Here is a 21,212-nt window from a genome sequence, read left to right as displayed (position 1 = left end):
TACACATACACCAAGATGGTCTTGATGCATTCTCAATCATCCAGGAAAGTAAATCTCCAAAAAGTTGATTCTGTTCATCTGGACGTAGCGTTTTGTGGGAGAAACGTTTCGTCACTCATCCAAGTGACTTCTTCAGTCTCAGCTGACTGCAGGTTTCAATCTTATAAACAGTACATTTGCATAATGACTGAAACCAGCCCACTGAAGGAACAATGGGCCGGGAGGTCAGTTCCTTAATCTTAATTATGCAAATTCTCATGACCATTGATCAACAACCACTGATCAAAGACCACTGATCAATGGCCATGAGTACCATTCACAGAGAGTTGGGGAATGGCTGCAATCACAGCATTGTAAGATGTGACAGATGGACCCATAGGCCCCTCCTCGGTTCAGAAGTGGTCTTTCCCTTTTCACGTAAATGGCCTCCTCGACTCCGCGTTCAAACCAGCGTTCCCCCCTGTCCAGGATGTGTACATCCTCATCCTTGAAAGAGTGTCCACTGGCCTGTAGGTGTGAATAGACTGCAGAGTCCTAATTTTTCATGTTTTATTGGGGTCCAGGGTGTAATTTGCCACAGGGCAAGGGTAAAAATTCTACTGAAACTAAAATGAGAGAACAATCAGGTGTCGCAATAAGATGCCCCACAAATTATTTGTGCCAGTGTAAAAAATAGTTTTTTCCAGCCACAACACAAGACACTACAGGGATAGACCCTGCAGGCCTGACAGCAGGAGATGTATCACTCCTCCTGTTTTCCACCTGGATAGAGTGTTTACACTGTAGTCTGCCTTTGGTGGCTTTTTGGCAGCTACTGTGATATTCACTAGTACCCTCACTGACACACAAAACAAAACAACGACTACACTCCACACTAACTACACTCCAAACACACTGAACGTCACAAATTCACTATTGATATCGCTCTCTCTGTGTCTTTCTCTCTCTGCCATCACTCCCAAAAACGTTCCTCTCTTCCACTTGATGCCATATAATAATTTTATTAGTAAATGTGGTACATTTCTTTCCTTTTTTGGATGCTGTCCTTAAAAAATGCCCCTTTCTACTGTTTTTTCCACACTAAACATGATGGTAGTATTCAGGAAAGAGCATGTTAAAAAAAACAACTCTGGTTTTAGTGGCCTATCAATCAAATAAAAACAAACTGGTGTACAGTTTGAAGTCTGAACTTTCAACACAAGTTAAAGAGGAGACTCAGCGTGGCTGCAGCTTGTATCTATGTCATCTTAAGTCAGACATATGATTTGGAGGTGCGGCGACCCCAGAGGCTGAACCATTGGCACATGTCACCCCATGCCTCCCCCCCTCTGTCACCTTCATTCGGTGTTGATTCAAAATGTGCTCTGGCACAACCATAGGGTGGCGCTAGAGGTAGAGAGGTGGTAGGAGATCGTTTTAGGGTGGCACATGCCACCCCATGCCACCCATGATCTGAAATATGTACGTGTGACAAATATTCAAAAAAAACTAAATAACTCACACACTGATGTTTCATTATATGTAGACTGGTAGGAATATAATACCGGGACTAGATACAAAATATTTTTGAACTGTTTTATGTATAATATTTACCAGCGACGTATTACTATTCTAAAAATAAAATAAAGTCTTCTGAACATAAAGCTATCGTACGTCGTTTTGTGCGTCGTGACGTCAGAATCACGCTCCCTGACGCACAGTATATCCACTGAGCTCCTCCCTTCGGCCCTCCCTTTTCTGCTGTAGGAATTCAACGTGCGTGAGGTGCTCGGTTCTTCACCAGAAGCTAAGGCCCGCAATCCGGCGACTAGCACCGTCAATTTCAGGCATCTGACCCTACGAACATTAAATCTAACATCTACGATGGCCTCCGTATCCGAGCTCGCCTGCATTTACTCCGCTCTGATCCTCCACGACGATGAAGTTACCGTCACTGTAAGTGTCCTAGGTTACCGGGGATATTTCAGCCAATATGTCTGAATTGGTCGTTATTGAACATTTTTTTCTGGGGATAAATATCCCGAAATACTAAAAATGAGACATTAAAGTTTACAGATAAACCAGTATATTAATATATCGAGCAAACGCCAGTTATCTCCGCGAACTGGCTAAAATGGCGTCATGCTAGTTGCTATTCATAGGCCGCGTTTTTCTAGCTGGACAGCTCAGTCTTGTGTTCGTACTCTGAATGCTGATGTTTAACTATCAGTTTAGCCTTAAACATCTCGGCTGACAGGTCTGGATGTAATGTTCACTGACAGGCTGTGTGGTCAGACTCATCAAGAGTACAACATTTATTTTTATAGTGTTGGCATCACCGTTTAAAGTTGTTATTGTTAGAGCTTGTTGCATGAGCGGGTCACCTACTCCCCGGAAGGTCTGTGGTTCGATCCCAGGCTACATGCCAAATATCCTTGGGAAAGATACTAACCCCATGTGTGCCTACTGGTGGTGGTCGTTAGAGGGCCCGGTGGCAGCCTGGCTTCTGAAGGCTGTGTCTACAATGTGGCTTGCCACCACCAGTGTGTGATTTCACGCACATTATGTTTACCTGTGAAAGTGGAATGAGGACATGTTTCAGTTATGTTTTCTTAAATTATATTTGTAATCACTGAAAGTGTTAGCTTCAACACATTATAGAACACCAGTTTATATGTCATTGCTCAGATTTTAGCAAAAGGGGTTCCCAAAAGTGGTTCAACATGTGAAGTAGAGTTTAATAATGATGGCTGTTATGCTATTTATTTGTCTGTCCACAGGAGGACAAGCTGAATGCCCTGATCAAGGCTGCTGGAGTCACTGTGGAGCCTTTCTGGCCAAGTCTGTTCGCCAAGGTGAGAGAACACACTTCTGAAATCATATCACTGAATAGATCTGAAGATCTGCCAGTTTTTATGTATCCCAATAACTCTTATAACCAATACAAATTTAAGTGGCTGTAAAGGAGACTTACTGATTGCATGTGCCGTAGTGAAACAGACCTGTTCATTGCTTTCTGTGTGTTTTAATGGTTTACATTTAAATTTCTTTTTTTTTAAAAAGTTATGTCAGGCTGAAAGCATTAATATTGTTCCTGTTGTTGCCAGTATGAGTAAACACATGAATATGGAATAAATGTCTTGATGCAACAGTGCTGCCAGTTAAAGAAAGTTCAATGAATGAGTAGGACACAAATTATGAACATGCTAAAAATTTTAAAAAATGAAAACGTACTACACTTGCTGTAAAGAGTCTTTAGGCATGGTAGGTAGGAGTTATGCTTGATGCCGTGCCTTTTAAATACACTGATCTCTATAACAAGCGCTGGACATGTGAATAAAGTGACGTAACCTGTGAATTTTCTTTGGTAGGCTCTGTCCAGCATCGACATCGGCAGTCTGATCTGCAATGTTGGAGCTGGCGGCGGAGCCCCCGCTGGAGTCGCCGCTGCTGCAGGTGGTACTGCCACTGCTGGTGACGCCCCAGGTAACTAAACAAAGCATTTCCCAGCGCTACATTTGCAGTTACATAACAATAATGTGAATGCAGTCTTGGGCTTGTACCACTTTTGAGTTTCTCCTTCAAGTTCAGATTTCATGTACCTCGGAAATCAAATTGACTTTTTTCTTTTCTTCTGAATTTAGTTTGTGTAGTCATCTTTGACTTAACTACATCTTGTTTTCCCTCTACAGCCAAGGAGGAGGAGAAGAAGGAGGAGAAGAAGGAAGAGTCCGAGGAGTCAGACGACGACATGGGCTTTGGTCTCTTTGACTAAAACAGATGTTTTTTTATACAAAAACACAATAAAAGTATAAAAAATGACTCCTTGTCTCTTGTTTTTGTTTGTTTTTTATGTACAGAAATTCTGCACATACAATTTAAATCTGCAGCATTTGTCAGCACATTAACCTAAAGTGACATTTAAGGCTGTAGATTTGTAGTGACTTCACTTCCCTGGACATGAGAGAAATTATATTTCAGCACATTCAATTTAGGCACTGAACCTAATGCCATGGCAAGCTGTGCTAATAATTCACAAAACTGCAACTACTGAACTCTTGGTCAGAGTTTTGTAAAAGCTGAATACAATGATCATCCAAATTATACTCAAGATTTTACTTTTCATTCTCAGTTACTTTCAATTCTCATTAGTCTGACCAGCCAATTGATAAAATATGTTTCTGCATAGTGCAAAACTGGTAGAAGACTTCATGATCTGGAGTAAACTTTTAGGAGATCGGCAACAGCTTGTCTTGAAAATACAGTTTGATAAGTTGGGTAAATGTAGATTTATTACTGATCAATGGTCATCTTAAGTTAGACTGTGGAGATGACTTTTAATACAATTTAGAAGATGATGACAGTACCCTGAATAAATAATGACCTCTAAGCTCTCAGATCATTGGCTTTCAGTTCGGCATATACATTTAATTCAAAAGATTTTACTTCAAGTCAAAAGTAGTGATGGCATGAAGCCCAGTGAATGTGTCATCTCCAAATGCTCCCTAAATGCTAATATTTTTCGCCTTTTTGGTGGCTCCATAATCTGCTTACAATCTTGCAAACTGGTGATACCTCAAAATCACCTCAGATCCAATGCACGCAACAAAAGAAAACCCATAATTTCACCGTCTTATGAACTGCTCGAGTCACATAACCAGGCAGTCCACGGCTCTGCTGGCCTGGACAAAGGCTTTAAGCTTTACTTGACACTCGGGGTTTCAGCGTCAGACGTAACATCAGTAGTCAAAATTATTCTCTGTGCCTGTCCTGCTAAAAGAGTCACACAACCGGGAGTTAACCAGGTGGTGAGGAAATCCACAAATGTATCGAACTAAACTTGTGTATCGAACTAAAACATCGTATTCCTGATTGCATATATTGCAATATTTGTATACAAGGTGGCGCACGTATTACTAACAGCAGTTTCCGTAGTGTAGTGGTTATCACGTTCGCCTCACACGCGAAAGGTCCCCGGTTCGAAACCGGGCGGAAACAAGTTTTATAAAATTTTCTTTTCCACTCACAGCGACAACCAAACTAAGAACAACTGAACGTCACAAAACACAGTGACCAGATTTTTTTTTAATGATGTACTGTCTGGCAGGTTTTGCAATAAGACTTATGATCCAAGAGCACTGACAACTTTTCTAAGATCATCAAAACCATGCCATCAGCATGAACTTTAGCATTGTCTTCACATTAACTCATTTAATCCCCAAATAACCTCATGCATTTTACTCCTTAGACTTCCCCTACACACAATATGTTTAATTTTGTCAATGTAAGGGGGTTAAAACGGAACCCATTGTTGCTGGTGGGTTAACTATTAACCTGCCAAAGGTTAAGCTCACTTTATGTTCATTTATGATCCATGCTGAGCTCATTTACTTATTTTACTTACAAAAGTCTTATTTTATTACTAAAGTAAGACTTAATAACTCAAAATTTCAAGTTATATTCTCAAATCTGAGTATGAGTTAGTAAATTGAAATTATGAGATAACTTAAAATTCAACTTTTCCTTTTTGATAAAAATAATACTTATGGTTGGATTAGGGGACCCTGAACTATACCTCAATTATGCTGCAATACCCTTAAACAACTCAGGGTTTCCCGTGATGTACTGATGTTATGACTGAAGTGGACTGAAATTTTGCCTTATGGATGAAAAAAAAAAAAAAAAAAAAAAAATCCTAAATAGCCTTAATTCAGGAGCTCTACTTGAATTATTGAGTCTTTCGATGCTTTACAAGCCAAAAAGCCCAACATGAGTTTCCCATATAGATCTACAGTATGTAATTAAGCATGCATAAAATATGTATTGCTATCTTACAGACAGTGAAACAAATAACAGATGAAACAACAAGACAACAACCTGAATTGCTTCAATAATAACAGTGTTTTATTTGCTCGGTTTAGCAACTGTACAACTGTCTCCTTCCTGAGAATATTGCTCACCTCAGGGGAGAGGGAACAGCGAGAGGATGAGAGGGAGGAGAGAAGGAACACAAAGGTGAGGGGACGAATAGATAGACCAGAAGTAGAGAAGGATTAAAAAGGTATAAATAACTGCAGTGGAGGGAGGTAGAAAGGTGGGGGAGGAAAACAGGATAACAATTTCATATTTTAAAATCATGACCAAACCCTTGCGAATGAGGTCGACACCCTTAATTTAAAACAGCTCTTGGTGCGTTACAGATACAACTAGAGTGCAACAAAGACTAAATATTCTACTAATCACCTGAAAGTTTGACAAAGAGAAAACAACCCGACTGATGGCATGGTACAGAGAGCTTTAATATACAAACCAATTAAAATTTTAGAGGATAAGCAGAGAAACAACAGTTAAGCTGTTGCTAAACTTGTTCTTGTATTCCACAGTTAAGCAATGTTTTGAGTGAAATGTTCATTTGGCACAGGGCAAGCAGCTGTATAGTATTATTAGCACCTCCACTGTAACTTAAAAACTACCCTCCCTCCATTTGTCCCTTCCACTCCTCCCTCCTGTTCTCCCCTCTCCAATATTTATTATTTACTAACAATTCATGCCTCAGAAATGTGTTAAAAATAGAGCTTCTTTGTATATTTACTTATGCAAGTTAACTTTAAAAGTTGCATGTAGCAGTTTTTATATTTAAAAAGACCTATAGCTGTTGCATTTTTTTTTAATACTCAAATGTTTATGCTGTATCTTGATGCCTGAGATAAAGAAGTCTAGAGTGGGGTGAAAAGAAGAGAAAAGAGATGAAATTATGAGCAACCGTGGTGTAAATCGATCACTTTTGTTCATACAAAGTTTAAGAAAACAGAGGCATACTGCAGGGATGAACATAGCAACAACAACCACAATAATAATAATAATATAAAAGCATGTTTAAAGAACTTTATGAAATCATCTTCATCATCCTCCTCATGCAGGCTCTTCAGTTCCAGTTGCTTCCTCCTGCGTTTGTGGAGTGTCAGTCATGTGTTCTCGTGGCAAAGATTGGTGGGTCCATTCACCAAAAATACCTGTCCAGTCCTTCAAGTGAGCTTCCCAGACATTTTATTTGAATCTTCAAAGATTTAAATGAGTAATGAGTCATTCTGGAAAAAAAGGTTTTTTTTTGAGGATATGTGATGAGACAGAAGAGGGTTTCTCTGGATACAAAAAGGCAATAATACAACTGAAGTACAAAACAACACAACATTGGCCAAAACATGACTTTTTTCCAGAGAGAACGAGGGGGGGAGGGGCTGATTGTTTCAGTTTGTCGTGTCTGCTGTTCATCGGTTTTCCACGTCAGACCTTCATCACTCTGTCCACCTGCCGATCCTTCTCAGTCTCTTATTAAATTCCCGAGAACTACCAAACTCCCGGGCCCTCTTTTCCTGTCCTGCATTTGGATTCACTTCATCAAAAACCGCCAAGTTGGTTAGATCCCGGGCTAATGTGGGCGGGTCTGGTTGATCATCTTGAGCCGTGATTGGTCGATGACGTCCAGCAGGTTCTTGGCGTCAACTGCGAGGGCGTGAGCTGCCATTAGCATCTGTTTCTTGTAGTCCTTTTGTAAACTGTCGAAACAGACACAGCTTTTACTACATGAGCCCCGACGTAAAAATAAATCAAGAAAACGCGCCGTTAACGTGTTAATCCTCACCTTGTCATGACATACTGCTGCGCCAACTTCATCTTCGCTATCAACTCGGCCAGATCTGAATTCAGCAGCTTCTGGGCCATTTCAATCTATGAAAAGACAAAGAAAATATCAGGATCAGATGATAAATGATAACTTCCAAAGGAAGAAGATCAAAGAAATGTATTTACTTCAATACCAAAAGTGGCTTTAAAATGACAACACAGGTGCCTGTTAGGGTACATTTCTCACATCTATGTGGACCTCAGTTGCATCGGCTTCAGCGGGACAGGAGACACATTTTTACGGGTTATTTTTTTAAGCACTCTGTTTCTATGGAAACCTTAGCTACAACGTTACCTTTTACACTACGGTGTCGTTAGCAAATATGCCTTGTACTACATAAGGAAACCCTTACTCAAGCTGTCGTAGCAGACAAAGAACAGACATTCCTTTTGTTGGTTTTTTTTAAGAAGGAAGATTCAGTGTACAAGACTGGATAAACAATGTTTCGCCAATGAGTAGTTGCTGTGACAAGAAATTAAGAAACTCTCATGAAAAAGATCAAAAATAACTCCAAAAACAAACGAAAGACAGTTTATCTAGTTTTCAACCTATCACTGAACCCTTTTAGTGGTTTTCTCTTATCACAGGAGTTTCTTTGTACCTCTCTGTGTGTGCTGGCTGGCAGCACAGGAATCGTCTCATCCACTGTGGCCAGCAGAGTCCTCAGAGCCAAACCCACTTCCTATGACAATAAACACATACAATCATAAGTTTGTAGTATTAAACTGGCTCTTCCACACCCTAATATTTTCTCAATTTTCACACTCTGCCAGTGTAACACAAAGTGTAAATAACAGTGAAGGTTGTCTGAAGATCTTAACCGTGACGTTCACCCTACCTTGACCATGGGGACGTACTCCTCCGGGGCAGCGGGCTGGATCCTGTTCGACATCTCGATCACAGCTTTAACCAGTCCCGTCACATTCTCATACACTTTGTCGTTGGAACGATCCAAGTTGGCGGTGGGAGGTGGGCTGATCTCTTGAGGCTGCAACTGTACCAGCAGACCGGAGTAAGACTTACTCATAAAGATTTAAGTTTCCAATTCATTGCTATTTTTTCTTAGTTTATTTCTTTTAAATACAAAAAACAAATTTAAACAACGACTAACATCACTCAAACTGCCCACAGCTCTTTCTTCTGCCATGGTCAGGCAAGTGATGGTAGTTTCACACATTTAGCTGTAGGTGGCAGTATATGCAAAGATAAACTGGACACAATCTATTTCTAGCCACAAGCATTTCTAGCTAATGATGAGAAACGGACTTTTCTACAGTGAGCAGCAGGCATGTTAGTACAGAATGGTTGTTAAGTGACAAACTCAAAGCTCAACTCTTTGTTAAGTGACTTTAATACAGATGTTAACACTAAGCAGACACTGCACATCTGCTGTGTGTAAGGCTTGCATTTATACAAAAAGCCCTTTTAATTCGAACCATTTGAAAACGTTTTATGGTGTTTTCCAATTAAAACTCTGTACCTTGTTTTACAGATTTAAGGTACCAACGTAACTGTGTTTAAGCTACGGGACATTTTTAAATGTCGTGGTGAAGCAATTACTATGGAGACGTTAAAGCAAGGCTTAAGCAATTTGAAAGCCACAGTTTTCATTAATAAAATAAGGCAAAACCAAAACAATAAAAATAATAAAAGTTTTTCCAAATGATGGTGGACAATAACTCAGATTTGGAGGTAGATGTTTTTGATGCATCAAACCTTTGAGAAGTTCATCATTTTAACTTCGATCATTAAACACAGTGTTAGACTTTTGCTACAAATCTACTGACATGTGCTATAATATCTACATCAATTTTTTCTTCACCAGAAGTATTGCTTGCACATTTAAAAAAAAAAAAGGTTTTATATATGCAATCTATCTCTAACCAGCAGTTCATAACCACGGTTCCATTAATAACAACTGTTTTCTATTTTTTCCCCGTTTTTTTCTCTGGTGAAGAAAATGACTGAATGACTCAGAGAACATGAAAGTGACTGTAACTAGCAGCTGGCTAACTCTATAATGAGGACAGACACACAAAGATTAGCTTACCCTCCACGGCTTGGGGGAGGAAGAGGGCAGGGGAAGGAGTGGTGGTGGTCGGGTGGATGCGGTTTGAAAGGGGAGTGGTTGAAGGGGAACGGAGTACACAGGTTGTGAAAACAAGGGAATGTGTCGGAGAGATGGATTGGTGGGTGTGTGAATGCGGTGCCGCGAGTCAGAAAATAAGGAATAAGAACAGAATGGAAGCAGGTTAAAGGAGTAGTGGATGGAAGTTAGTAACAGGGGGGAGAGAAGGAGTAAAAAGGGGGGGAGAGAAGAGGGACAGCACATTAGGCCAAAGCCAACCACAGGCAAGGCATGACATGGACCGGCATGCAACCCATCAGCACAATACCAAAGAACCAAATCAAAAGCTATGTGTAGGCAAGAGCGTGCAAATTACCACAGTAAAACACAGACTTCTATGAAACAGAGAAATGAAAGCCCGTTCCTAATCTTAATCATCTTTAAACCTCACGTTCTTGCTGGAATTTGTGTGTTCATATGCACCTTGACCCCGTCATTGTAGCTTTCTACGGGGCAGAGACTGGGCAGGTTGGTTAAGTTAGCTGGAGCTCCTGGGCGGGGCGGCTTTTTGGGAGGTGCCACAGGTTCTGGGGGAAAAAACAAAATTGTGGGTTAGCCATGAAGCAACATAGCATGTACATTTTTATACAGATAACTAGACTATAATATGAGTTACATTTAAGAAACAGAATACAAAGTAGTTTAAAGTAGTTTACCACTGATATGCTATAGCGATCGACATGTTCATGCGTCAACAATGCCAACTAATAATGTACCAGTTCTAACATTTTTCTTCCACCACAAATGTTGGGATGAAAATACTTATTATTTTCAATACTTGTCACCGTCTGTTTCTACTAAACATGTCAGTGTGTTTGTTCTCTCACCTGGTTTCCCAACAGGCTGGTAGATATGTTGACTTCCACCCTGTGCAGACAGACAGACAGACACACTTAAATTTGTCCAGTAATCTCAGACTTTTATAAGTCTAGTATCAATAAATTCTCATCCACATTGACCAACCTTTTATTTAGGGGAATAAATCTCACAGAAACAATAAATGTAACATTCACAAATATAAACAAGCTAAATATAAGACAGAAAGTTGGAAGCTGCCATCGCATACCGAGAAGAATCACCAGCAATGTCCTCATTTTTGCCTAAGCTACAGGCCATTATAACCCTTGTGTACAGTTAACGTCCAGTTCTTCTGCCTTTAAAGTTCCCATGTGTCCTCTGTGGTCAAGTGGTCGGTATGTAGGCAGTGCCCTTCATGGCTCACAGACTGAAATACTTTCTCTTCTCCCGCCGTCTGCATTTCCTCTCCGTTTGTCTGAACGCGTTCCCCTCTGCCTCACTCTGGTTCTCTTTCTTTGAGCTTTTCTCTGCTTTTCCCCTTTTTTTTTATAATCATCTCTCTGCTACCTCTCTATTACGTTTTTCTTAGCACCACAAGCATTTGTCCAACCATGCTCCACAGCTCAACGAAACCACAAGTGAATCCAATTTTAAAATGTCAAAGCACACACACACATACACACGCACACATAGACTGACCGGTGCTTGTAGTGTGCCGTCCTCCCTGTCGACGCTCCCTCTGCTGTTTCTGGACTCCGCCTTCTGCAGGGAGACACAGACATACAATGGATTAGAAAGGATTAAATATAAAAGCCATAAATATATATATTTTATACAGAAATATATGCACATTTTACCAGGCATTGCAGCAAAAGAATAAAATATGTAACATTTTATTTGTAATTCATAAAAACTGCTGCAAAATCATTTCATTTCCTAACCAAGCATCACAATTTAAAAGCAAAACTGATTTTGCAAAATTAAAATATTAGCAGCGACAATAAAAAAACCCCAGCCCTGCTCACAAAGAGATCACTACACGACTGAATAGTTCCAGCATCCCCTCGCTTTCTGTTCCAGTACCGTTTTGGTGAAGCACGCCTTGAAGAGATGCATCCTGGGAGAATATAGGTTGTTGAAGTCAGGCGGAGGAATGCAGAGAGTGGAGGCCATCGAAAGAAGGGCGGGGGTAAGGATCGAAAGTTTAATAGAAGGGGCGATAAAAGATGGAGCAGCTCAAGTCATAGAGAAACTGACGGTAGACAGCACAAAGAAATGCAGAAGTTTGCTAAAGACAGAGAGAAAACCTGAGTCAGAGGCGACTGGATGAGAAGGAAAAGGCAGGAGAAAAAGTTTTTCCAGAGGAAGAAAAGCTCCGCTGGGCACAGAGACTAAATCCTAAAGAGAAAAAGATCCAACTGCCTCACTGTCCTCTCTTTTTCTCCCTCCCACTCTTTCCATCTCTCTGGATCTCCTCCTGTTTCTCTCGCTTCTTCTTTCTGACGGGCGACTCCTCGTTCATTCCTCCCTCTCCCTCGCTCTTGCCAATCCCACTTCCTTTCTCCCTCCCTCTGTCCTCCTCTCTTTGCTTTTCTCTTTCCCTTCTTCCACTCTCCTGATGAGCCTGAACTCACACATCAAATTTACTTGCCTGTTTTGCCTTAAGCTCTTTTATTACTTCTGTAATTTTCCAGCACATATTCTACATTAAGTTAGCCTGCATATCCCGAATCCAGCGCTCGTTTTCCCTCACAGCAAAAATTCCACTTGCTTCTTTCAAACGTACGACAGCAGCTTTCACTTGACTTCTCCAGCTGAACATGGTTCAAGAATGATTTTAGGCAGGAGTAACGGCCACAACAGCTGCCACTGGAGATTAAGGTTCACTCAGACTTTAGACCAGAAGTCAACACATCACTGATCACATGCACTCTGTGCAGGAATGTGTTGCTAATTAGAGGCAAGCATTTAAACTACACCTGCAAAAGACTAGGTTTAAAAATGGATTTCAATCTGCACCAGCAAATATTATGAAGGTCAGCTCCCAAGAAAGAAAAACAGATAGCACGAGGCACTTCTAAAGAGCTCAAACACACATTTGGTTTTAATGTGAAATTTATAACAGTTTCACTACTATTAATCTGCTGAGAATATCATGTGAACGTTTTTTATCGCATTCCTGGCAGGGTCACAGCGGCATACACGTCAGAATCTTAATTTAACTAGACTTCAAATAGGCTTTGTAATACTACCTGCTCACTGACTGACCCTGCAGCTGACACAAATCCTGTGGACAGTGGGTTTTAATCTACAGCACTATTGATTTTAAAGCACTCTACCTTACGATTAAATCTATGTCTATTGTTACATTTTCAGCTGCTGGAACCAAGATACTATCAGATTAGCTTCAGCTCAGCAGAGAATCTGTAGGGAGCAATTTTGGTTTTTACATCCATGCTCTGGGTAGTGAGTGCCAGTCAGTCCCTCTTTATGAGATTTCGAAAACGTGGCTGTTAAAGCTTTTATTGAAAAAATGTTTGAGGTGGCTGTGATTCAGGTGGTACATCCAAACCTGTCCACTAATTACATGAGTGAGAAACAAGTCATAAAGTGCAAAGGTTAAAAGGTGCCCCTCAGGTCCACCTCCTTTGCCATTAATCTGGGTGTTAATTTCCCCAGGGGTCCAAGGTCCTCAAGGTTTGTGCAGCGAGGTATATAAAGTACCCAGAAAAAAACAAAAAACAACACCCCTGGTGTCAGCTAACAAACAAGTTATCAGTCATTCAGCCCGTCATATCTGCCCTGACAGATTTCCTGGTCTATGAAGCAGTAGAACAGGAAATCATGTTAAACATGACAGGCCGACCCAGCAACTCCTAGGGCTGCACGATTTTGCATAAAATGAGAATCACGATTTTTTGGCTTAGAATTGAGATCACGATTCTCTCACGATTTTCTTTTCCAGTATAAATATTTATTGCACTTATTAACTGCACATCAACTTCGTAACAGCTGAGACAGAACATAAAAACAATAAATAAACATAAAAACAACAAATGTCTCACGTTTTGTGGTTGCCGCAAAATGTTGTACTGCTTGAAATTCCGTCTCCACCGTTGCTCGACACTGCGTGTATAGAGCAGGTAGTGCAACGATAGAAAACTAGTTGCGGGACGGCACTGTGTAGCGTTTGTCTAGGGTGTTGATCATTTTCCTAAATCCCTCGTTTTGCACAGTGTTGATGGGAGCCATATCTTTGGTCAGGTGATAAGTGATAGCCTCCGTAATTTCTTTGTGCCTGCGGGAGTTCGACGGGTATAGGGAAGCGCTGTATAAGGTTCCCGTTATTGATGTTTGGGTGGTTGACCGGGACGGATTTTCTCCTGTCACTTTCTCGTCATCCCTGACGTGCTCTCCGTTGTTTTTTCCCTGCTAATTTTAGCATCACACTGCACAGCTTCTGTACCACGTGGTATAAGGCTCCGCCCTTGTCATTTGTTGAGCAGGAAGAGTGAGCGCTTGTTTTCATGCAGAGTACGTCCCGGATCAAAATGCCGGGAAGTCGTCGTCGTCTTTGTTTTTTTTCTTTCTTTTTTTTTTTTTTTAAATCGTTGTCATTTGGAAATGAGATCGCACATAAGTATGAATCGAGATCGCGATTTTCTAACGATTAATCGTGGAGCCCTAGCAACTCCCCAGCGCTCATTACTCATGCTTGATTTTTTTTCACTGCCTTTCAGCTCTCCAACATTTGGCTTAAAATTGAAAAACAGGCCATCGAGACAAGCAGAGAAACAATCTGACCTGAGCAGAGGAGAAAAACAGACTTGTTTTGCAAAAGCAGTATTTTGGCTCCTTTTTGGGGATTTCTCAGTATCTGATGAGATAAATCAAGCATGCACAACTGAGCCAGTTCAAAGATCTGAAAAAGACATTCTGCAGCTCGTCTGGCAACAACAGTGGACATGAAGAGGGTTTACCAAGTGGGAAAAAATCTCTCACTAATTTTATATTTACATCTTCATAAAGTATTTATTTGGATTTTTGTTCCATTTCGCAATCAAAATGATTTGCTGTTGTAAAATATGCCTTTATTTTATCTGCAGCAAGAGTACTGACAGTGACAAGGAAGAGAGCAGATATCTCCTATGCTGGCATCTCTTCATTGGCTCCCTGTTAAATCAGAATTAAATTTAAAATCCTGCTCCTCACATGCTCTTCACAAGGTCTTGAATAATCAGGTGAATACTCAGGTCCCATCTTATCTTAATGACCTTATAGTACCGTATCAGCCCATTAGAGCTCTCCACTCTCTGACTGCAGGCTTACTTGTGATTCCTAGAGGATTTAAAAGTAGAATGGGAGGCAGAGTCTTCAGCTGTCAGGCCCCTCTTCTGTGGAACCAGCTTCCAGTTTGGATTCGGGAGACAGATACTGTTGCTACTTTTAAGATAAGGCTTAAAACTTTCCTTTTTGATAAACCATATAGTCAGGGTTGAATCAGGTGACCTTGATTTCTTCCTTAGTTTAGAGATTCCCATGATGCATTGAGTGTTTCTTCTTAAGTTACCTTTTTCACTCTGTGTTTATACACCGCTCTGCATTTAATTATTAGTTATTATTCATCTCTGGCTCTATTCCACAGCATGTTTTTGTCCTCTCTTCAGTCGCTCACCCCCAACTGGTCATGGGAGCTGGCCGCCCCTCCTTGTCCCTGATGCTGCTGCAGGTTTTTCCTTCCCACTGTCACCAAAGCACTTGCTAATAGCGGCTTGTTGGGGATTTCTCTGTTTTCTTTGTATTATTGTAGTCTTACCTTACAATATAAAGCGCCCTGAGGCAACTCTTGTTGTGATTAGGTGCTATATAAATAAAATGGAATTGAATTTATTTGTGTCTTTTGTTTGCTTTTTAAAGTATAAATAAGCCACATGTGTTAATACTGAAAAGAGACAAATAATGCTGGTTTGGTTAGCTGACTTAAGGGGCAACTGAAGCCCTGCTTACCCCAGTTTATTTTGCTTTGGATTCATAATCTTCACTATGGATGTGACAAAGAAAAAAAAACACTAGTGGCAATGTAGAAAGCTAAAATAGGAGGGAATATTTAAATGCAGCCACTATGAGTCTGTATAATTTAATTACCATGAAGCTCTCCTCCTGCTCCAACCACCGCTGGTCATCCTCCATCTGTTGCTGCTGCATCATCAGCCTTTCCTCCATCAGAGCCTGACCTACACATCCAATGTCCTGTAGAAAGAGAGAGAGAGAGAGAGGAAAAAAAGGTCCTTAGGTGCGCCTTGTTATCAAGACGTAGCAGAGAAGGAATAAATCTTGCTTATCGTGATTTAATGATTATAATTAGTCAGTCCTGTGGAAAAACTAAGCACACCCCATTATTCAGTAGCTTGTAGAACCTGCTTTAGCTGCAATAACTTATAATAAGCATTTTCTGTACGACTTTCCTCAGTTCATTGGGCTTTACGAGAATTTGTTTATTCACAGCTCTCTTAAGGTCCCACCACAGCATTTCAAATTTCAAAGTCTGGACATTGACTTGGGCATTGGAACTTTTGTTTTTCGTCCTTTCTTACAAAGATTTGCTGTTGTGCTTGGGATTATTGTCTGGTTTAATGATGGACAGGTAGCCTCACAGAATACTTTGTTTTACAGAGGAGTTCGGCAAGTTGCCCAGATCCTGTAACTGCTAAAAAAAAAAAAAGAAATGTTCGATGAATTATGGCCCAAACATAACTTTGAAACATAACATCCACTTTAGGCTGTCTAAAGGACATTGTTCCATAAGTATGGACTGTTCAGATGCAAGTCATACTGCTATCTTCTTTTTAAAGAGAATAGGCTTTTTCCTGGAAATCCTTCCAAATAATCCTTTTTTTGTAATTGTACTGTCATGAACTTTAACATTTTACATCAAGAGTCCTGTCAAAACCTCTTATTTCCCCCATACATGACTGTTCATAGTTTGATAAAAATGCTTGAAAGACAGTAGTTCAACATTTCTTAAATGCCGTTACACGATTCCTTAGCACAAAGCACTTTGTTTGGTCTGCTTGGAAAAGAAACTGCAGAAAAATTCAAGTGCATGTCCCGCACTACTGTGCTGTAACCAGCTCAGGTTGCCTAAAACGAAAAGTAAATTACACACACACAAACACACAGATACAAATCTTGAGATTTAATTTTAGCTTCGCCTGGCAACCAAACAGAACACATATGCAGGTCATAACTGCTTTAACCACTATGCGTTTTCTGTGTTTGATATGAGGCAAAAATTCAACAAACAGTTACGACAGTGGGTTCAGTGAGTGGCTGAGATGTTACACAAATTCATGTTTGACTGGTGAAAGTTCTGTGTCAAATGCATTTGTGGGTGCACACCTCCATATTCGGGCTCCATGGTGCAGTATGTTCAGGTCTGTGCGGATTCCAGGAATCAGTAGGAGGATAGCTGCCTCCAACTCCTCCACCTACACCACCATGGGCTGATTGCTGGAGGAGGACAGATTGAAAGTGGAAAAGAAAATCAGACAAAGAAAACAATCAAAAATATTTATGAACAAACAAGCAGTGTAAAGTTCTTCCTCTTTTGCAACATCTGGCTCTATGTTACTAGAAGATTTAAGAGTTTTATCTCTAAAGCAGTGTTGGTAGGAAAGAGAATGACGTCAATAGAAAGAAATAATGAGAAAATGGGGACTCAAAGACATAAAAGACGAAGGATTCACAGATAATAAAATAGCAGAAGAGAAAACTTTGATTATCATTCAACTTTCCACGTCTACGTTTTCACAAAAAGTCTGCTTTTAAAGACGCTCTAAACCAGTCAGATGATGGCAAAACAATCAGAAATCTACCGACATAAGGATAACACTAGGAAATCAATGAATACTTATGAAAAACCACTACCAAAGCCAGTAACTATTTCACTGATGGGCATGCAAATGGATTCAGAAAGTGTTAAAATCTCTTCAAATGCACTTTAAACCTCAGTCTAGTGTGCAATGCATGCAGAAATATACAGATGCTAATCTAAAGTCCGATGTTATCAAGTTAGGCTTAAATGGCAGTTTGAATTACGCACTCCTTATAAGGACCAAAGAAAAGCTTGCTGCCAGGAGCTGAAGAGTGGCTTTGATTTGTTAGTGTGTGTTTGTGTGCGCGCGCCCGTGTGTGTTTGTCCACGAGTAAGCGGCTTTTAGCACTACAGGAAATGCCTGCTGTCTGCCTGGTTTATGAGGAGAAGAATAACTGCACTCAAACTCTTTCTGTCCTTGCATGTCTCTCTTTGACTCAGACACATGCAGCAGTGTGTGCCTGACAGTCAGAGCTACTCCAGACTTAACACAGACTTTATTGGGTTGGCCTTATTGTGATGACAGCATTCACGCTTAGAGCTGATTTGTACAACCTTACAGATTTTTTTTGTTTTGTTTTAGTGTTACAGAATATCATTTACAGGTTTGTTTTTGAAACTGGTGACTGAATTGTTTTCCTTTCGCATTTTTTGCTCAGTCGTGACCAAAGATTTATCTTGGCAGCAACTTTTCTTTTTTGTTTTGCTTTTTGTAAATATCTAACACAAATTGGGGAGGACAGTTTTGAAACAACAGAATTGTGTAACTGCTTACGGCATGTACAGCTGTGTGCAGATGCTTGGAAAAAGCCATTTTTTCAACCATCTTTTCACAGATGATGTAAAATGTCATGTGGGTCAAAGTGACCTTCGTCAGGTGCAATGAAACTATGCTCACCACAGTTTAAGATAATGGCAGAGTATATCAGACTGCATAGATGTCAGTCATTAACAAGGAGTGGTTTATATATTAATGGACTGTCATTGTCCACATTAGGTCTTACAGCATCTAGCTCACTATCTATCTCTGTAGTGCTTCCCAGGACAGCTGAATCTGAATAAGGCAGAACAGGAACGCACAGGTTCCTCACTGATGAAGATCTGTGTGCTTCTGTGTGCTGTTTACCGGGAAGTGGTTGTGCGGGGAGTTGCTGACGAAGCCTTCACTGGGGTAACCTGGTCTGCTAGGCTACAAACACGGAGAAAACCATTTGTGTTAATCAGCCACAACAAAGACTCGCACAGACATACAAGAAATAACAAGGGTATGGGAGGATGGGAAACAAATGATTTCAAAAAGGCAGATCGAGCACAAACAGTCATTGATTCTTACTTTAGGTGGTGCTTCATCTGGGTCCCATGAAACGGTGACTTGTCTCCTCATTTCCATTCGGAGTCTCTCTTCTTGCTGGAGCTTCTCTTCCTCCAGTATTGTGCTTCAGGAATTAAAACATTGGCAGAGAGAAAATTGAATCGAGCGGTCATGCACTCTTTTGGTTTAGTGCACTATTTCATCTTGACCAATGTACTGAAAGTCAAAGATTTTTAGAGAAATTAAAACAAACAATGTCATGTTTTTAGTACCAATTAAACTTAATGAAAAGGAAGAAGAAGAAAAACTCCATGGGGTCAGATTGAGACAGAGGCCATCTCTATTATGGCAACAACATCAAAGTTTTACACCTAAAGCAAATTATTAAAAACTACCTTTAAACTACCTCATTAATTAAATAAGCATGTAAACATTTTTTAAATTATTAATATTTTTAATACTTTTTTTATGTTTATTTTTTTTACCTGAGTTGTGTTTTGAGTTCAGTGAATCGCGGACGCTTGCTGGGGTCATATGACCAACATTTGGTCATCAAACTGTAGAGGGTGGGCGGACACTGGGGAGGCATCGCCAGGCGCTCCCCGTTTTCTATCCTGCCAATCACGTCATTGTTTTTCACCCCCTGGAAGGGCTTGATGCCGTACATCAAGATCTCCCACATGCATACACCTATGGGGGAGACGCAGACACGCAAAAGTCACCTACAGTGATGAATCACATCATCACACAGTGGCGCTGGATTAGAAAAAAAAAAACTCACCGAACATCCAGACGTCACTTGCAGACGTGAATCTCCTAAAATTGATAGATTCAGGAGCCATCCACTTAATGGGAAGTTTACCTTTAGAAGCTGAGACACAAACACAGACACAGAGATAAGCACTAAGGCAGAGAATTGAAAAATTTATCACCAGTTAGTGTTTCAACAAAAAGGCTGCAATGAGTTGGTAACACAGAGAACAGCTGATATAACGTGATGTCACCAGTAGATGGTGGTAACGCACTGGCAGCTAAATGTTATTTAAACGAAGACTACTGGCTGGTTTCAGGTCAGCATTGCACTTTCTTTGTTTTCCCATTTTATAGAAATCACAGGAGCCTTTTTACACACCTGTTAATGTGGAAATTACACGGAAACTCTAAGGATAGTTAAAATCCGACTGAATGTTTTGTTGTTTCATTACCTTTGTAGTAAGAGCTGTCCTCCATGTATCGTGATAGACCAAAGTCTCCAAGCATCACACAGTCCACCGCAGAGACCAACACGTTGCGAGCTGCTATATCCCTATTTTTTTTTTTAAAAAAGCAGGAAAAAAGAAAACCTAAAACCTACTGCTGTGATCCGTGTGTAGTCTCAACTGTAACATTATATTCATGAAACATAATATATTATCCTTACACACGCACACTCACAGACTCACAATGCAATGCTTCATTTGTGACATATGTGCATCCGATTGTGTAACACCCCAACTGTCATTTGTGATGCAAAATGATGATTCATGAATCTGAAATCTCACTGTTGAGTAAACTGGTAAAATTGTAACAAGGCAGGGTGAATGTGGGAAGATCTTCAGAGAATGTTGTCATTAAAGGAAATATAATTTTGCACTTTTATATGTTTTGAGATTATATAAGAAACTGAAAGTCCTGCAGGTGTTCGTGTAGTTGAAAATGCCTTTTTAATTCAATTTCAGTATAATCTGTGGTGTTGGCACTAATAGTCTGAGCCCTCCACTCCCCCCCACCTCAATCAGGCTACAGAAGCATATGTGTGTGTGTTTACCTGTGTACAAAGCGTTTGCTCTCCAGGTAGGCCAGAGCTGTGCTGAGCTGGTAGGCATACAGGATGAGCGTGGCCAGGTCAAGACTGTACTTCCTCACCTGAAGGAACGAGCGCAACTGTTGACAGAGAGAGAAAACAAAGGGAGGAAATGACAGAGGCACTGAGCTTTTTATGGCTCTTGCCATCTCAAGAGAACTCGAATACCAAGATTATCCCACACACACAGCATGAGGGTTACCTCTCCAAGAGTACAGAGCTCCATGATGATCCACACCGGGTTCTCTGTGATCACGCCGATCAGCTTAACAATGTGAGGATGGTCAAACTGACGCATTGTCACTGCAAGGAAAAAAGACAGTAATAGCATCATCATGCATTTAATGCTAATGTGATGTGAGACACACTGACAAACACACAAAATTGCATCTTACGTGCTTCTTGCAGGAACTTTTCTCTGACGCTGTCCGAGGTACAGTTCTTACAGGTCTTAATGGCGACAGCTAGAGATGCTTTGTCCTGCAAACAAACAGCACACGAGACAGGCGTTAACAGATGATACACTGTAAAGCTCGCCGAAATAACACAGCAAGACTGTACAAGCCTTTTGGCCCACACGCATTAACAGAGAGG

At 40.5% G+C, this 21,212-nt stretch overlaps 2 protein-coding genes and 1 non-coding gene across 19 annotated transcripts in view; 2 read left to right on the top strand and 1 right to left on the bottom strand.

The window, feature by feature from the left end:
* The first annotated feature begins 1,713 nt into the window (after positions 1-1,713).
* On the top strand, positions 1,714-3,801 carry rplp1 (ribosomal protein, large, P1). Its single transcript, XM_005917584.3, has 4 exons — positions 1,714-1,935; positions 2,760-2,834; positions 3,351-3,465; positions 3,672-3,801. Exons 1-4 carry the CDS (start codon positions 1,864-1,866, stop codon positions 3,752-3,754), a joined length of 345 nt encoding a protein of 114 aa, XP_005917646.1. The 5' UTR covers positions 1,714-1,863; the 3' UTR covers positions 3,755-3,801.
* Positions 3,802-4,904: 1,103 nt separating this feature from the next.
* On the top strand, positions 4,905-4,977 carry trnav-cac. Its single transcript has one exon. It is a non-coding gene; the product is annotated as a tRNA-Val (tRNA).
* An 884-nt stretch (positions 4,978-5,861) lies between these two features.
* Positions 5,862-21,212, bottom strand: part of ptk2aa (protein tyrosine kinase 2aa) — a 64,260-nt gene continuing 48,909 nt past the window's right edge. For 13 of the 17 annotated variants that reach the window (XM_042218883.1, XM_042218886.1, XM_042218885.1 and 10 more), the window contains 18 exons: positions 21,014-21,098; positions 20,821-20,921; positions 20,583-20,698; positions 19,981-20,081; positions 19,557-19,646; positions 19,261-19,465; positions 18,797-18,899; positions 18,590-18,652; positions 16,989-17,099; positions 15,735-15,839; positions 11,289-11,351; positions 10,619-10,658; positions 10,215-10,318; positions 9,714-9,722; positions 8,502-8,657; positions 8,265-8,345; positions 7,622-7,707; positions 5,862-7,535 (listed from right to left, as the gene is read on the bottom strand). In XM_042218883.1, the coding sequence (XP_042074817.1) occupies positions 7,409-7,535; positions 7,622-7,707; positions 8,265-8,345; positions 8,502-8,657; positions 9,714-9,722; positions 10,215-10,318; positions 10,619-10,658; positions 11,289-11,351; positions 15,735-15,839; positions 16,989-17,099; positions 18,590-18,652; positions 18,797-18,899; positions 19,261-19,465; positions 19,557-19,646; positions 19,981-20,081; positions 20,583-20,698; positions 20,821-20,921; positions 21,014-21,098 (1,746 nt within the window). In that variant the 3' untranslated portion in view covers positions 5,862-7,408. The remainder of the gene's footprint in view (positions 7,536-7,621; positions 7,708-8,264; positions 8,346-8,501; positions 8,658-9,713; positions 9,723-10,214; positions 10,319-10,618; positions 10,659-11,288; positions 11,352-15,734; positions 15,840-16,988; positions 17,100-18,589; positions 18,653-18,796; positions 18,900-19,260; positions 19,466-19,556; positions 19,647-19,980; positions 20,082-20,582; positions 20,699-20,820; positions 20,922-21,013; positions 21,099-21,212) is intronic. The other 4 variants (XM_042218898.1, XM_042218884.1, XM_042218899.1 and 1 more) reach the window with 1 other exon arrangement.

This window comes from Haplochromis burtoni, unplaced genomic scaffold, assembly GCF_018398535.1.
Source record: "Haplochromis burtoni strain Fernald_Lab_line unplaced genomic scaffold, NCSU_Asbu1 Contig_25, whole genome shotgun sequence".
Classification (NCBI taxonomy): domain Eukaryota; kingdom Metazoa; phylum Chordata; class Actinopteri; order Cichliformes; family Cichlidae; genus Haplochromis; species Haplochromis burtoni.
This window is presented reverse-complemented; position numbering and strand designations above follow the sequence as displayed.

Bases quoted from the DNA above. Each gene is read 5' to 3' on its own strand.
- rplp1 (XM_005917584.3), top strand. From the start codon at position 1,864: ATGGCCTCCGTATCCGAGCTCGCCTGCATTTACTCCGCTCTGATCCTC. The intron at 2,835-3,350 runs GTGAGAGAACAC...TTTCTTTGGTAG, and splicing joins GGCCAAGTCTGTTCGCCAAG to GCTCTGTCCAGCATCGACAT. The intron at 3,466-3,671 runs GTAACTAAACAA...TTCCCTCTACAG, and splicing joins CACTGCTGGTGACGCCCCAG to CCAAGGAGGAGGAGAAGAAG.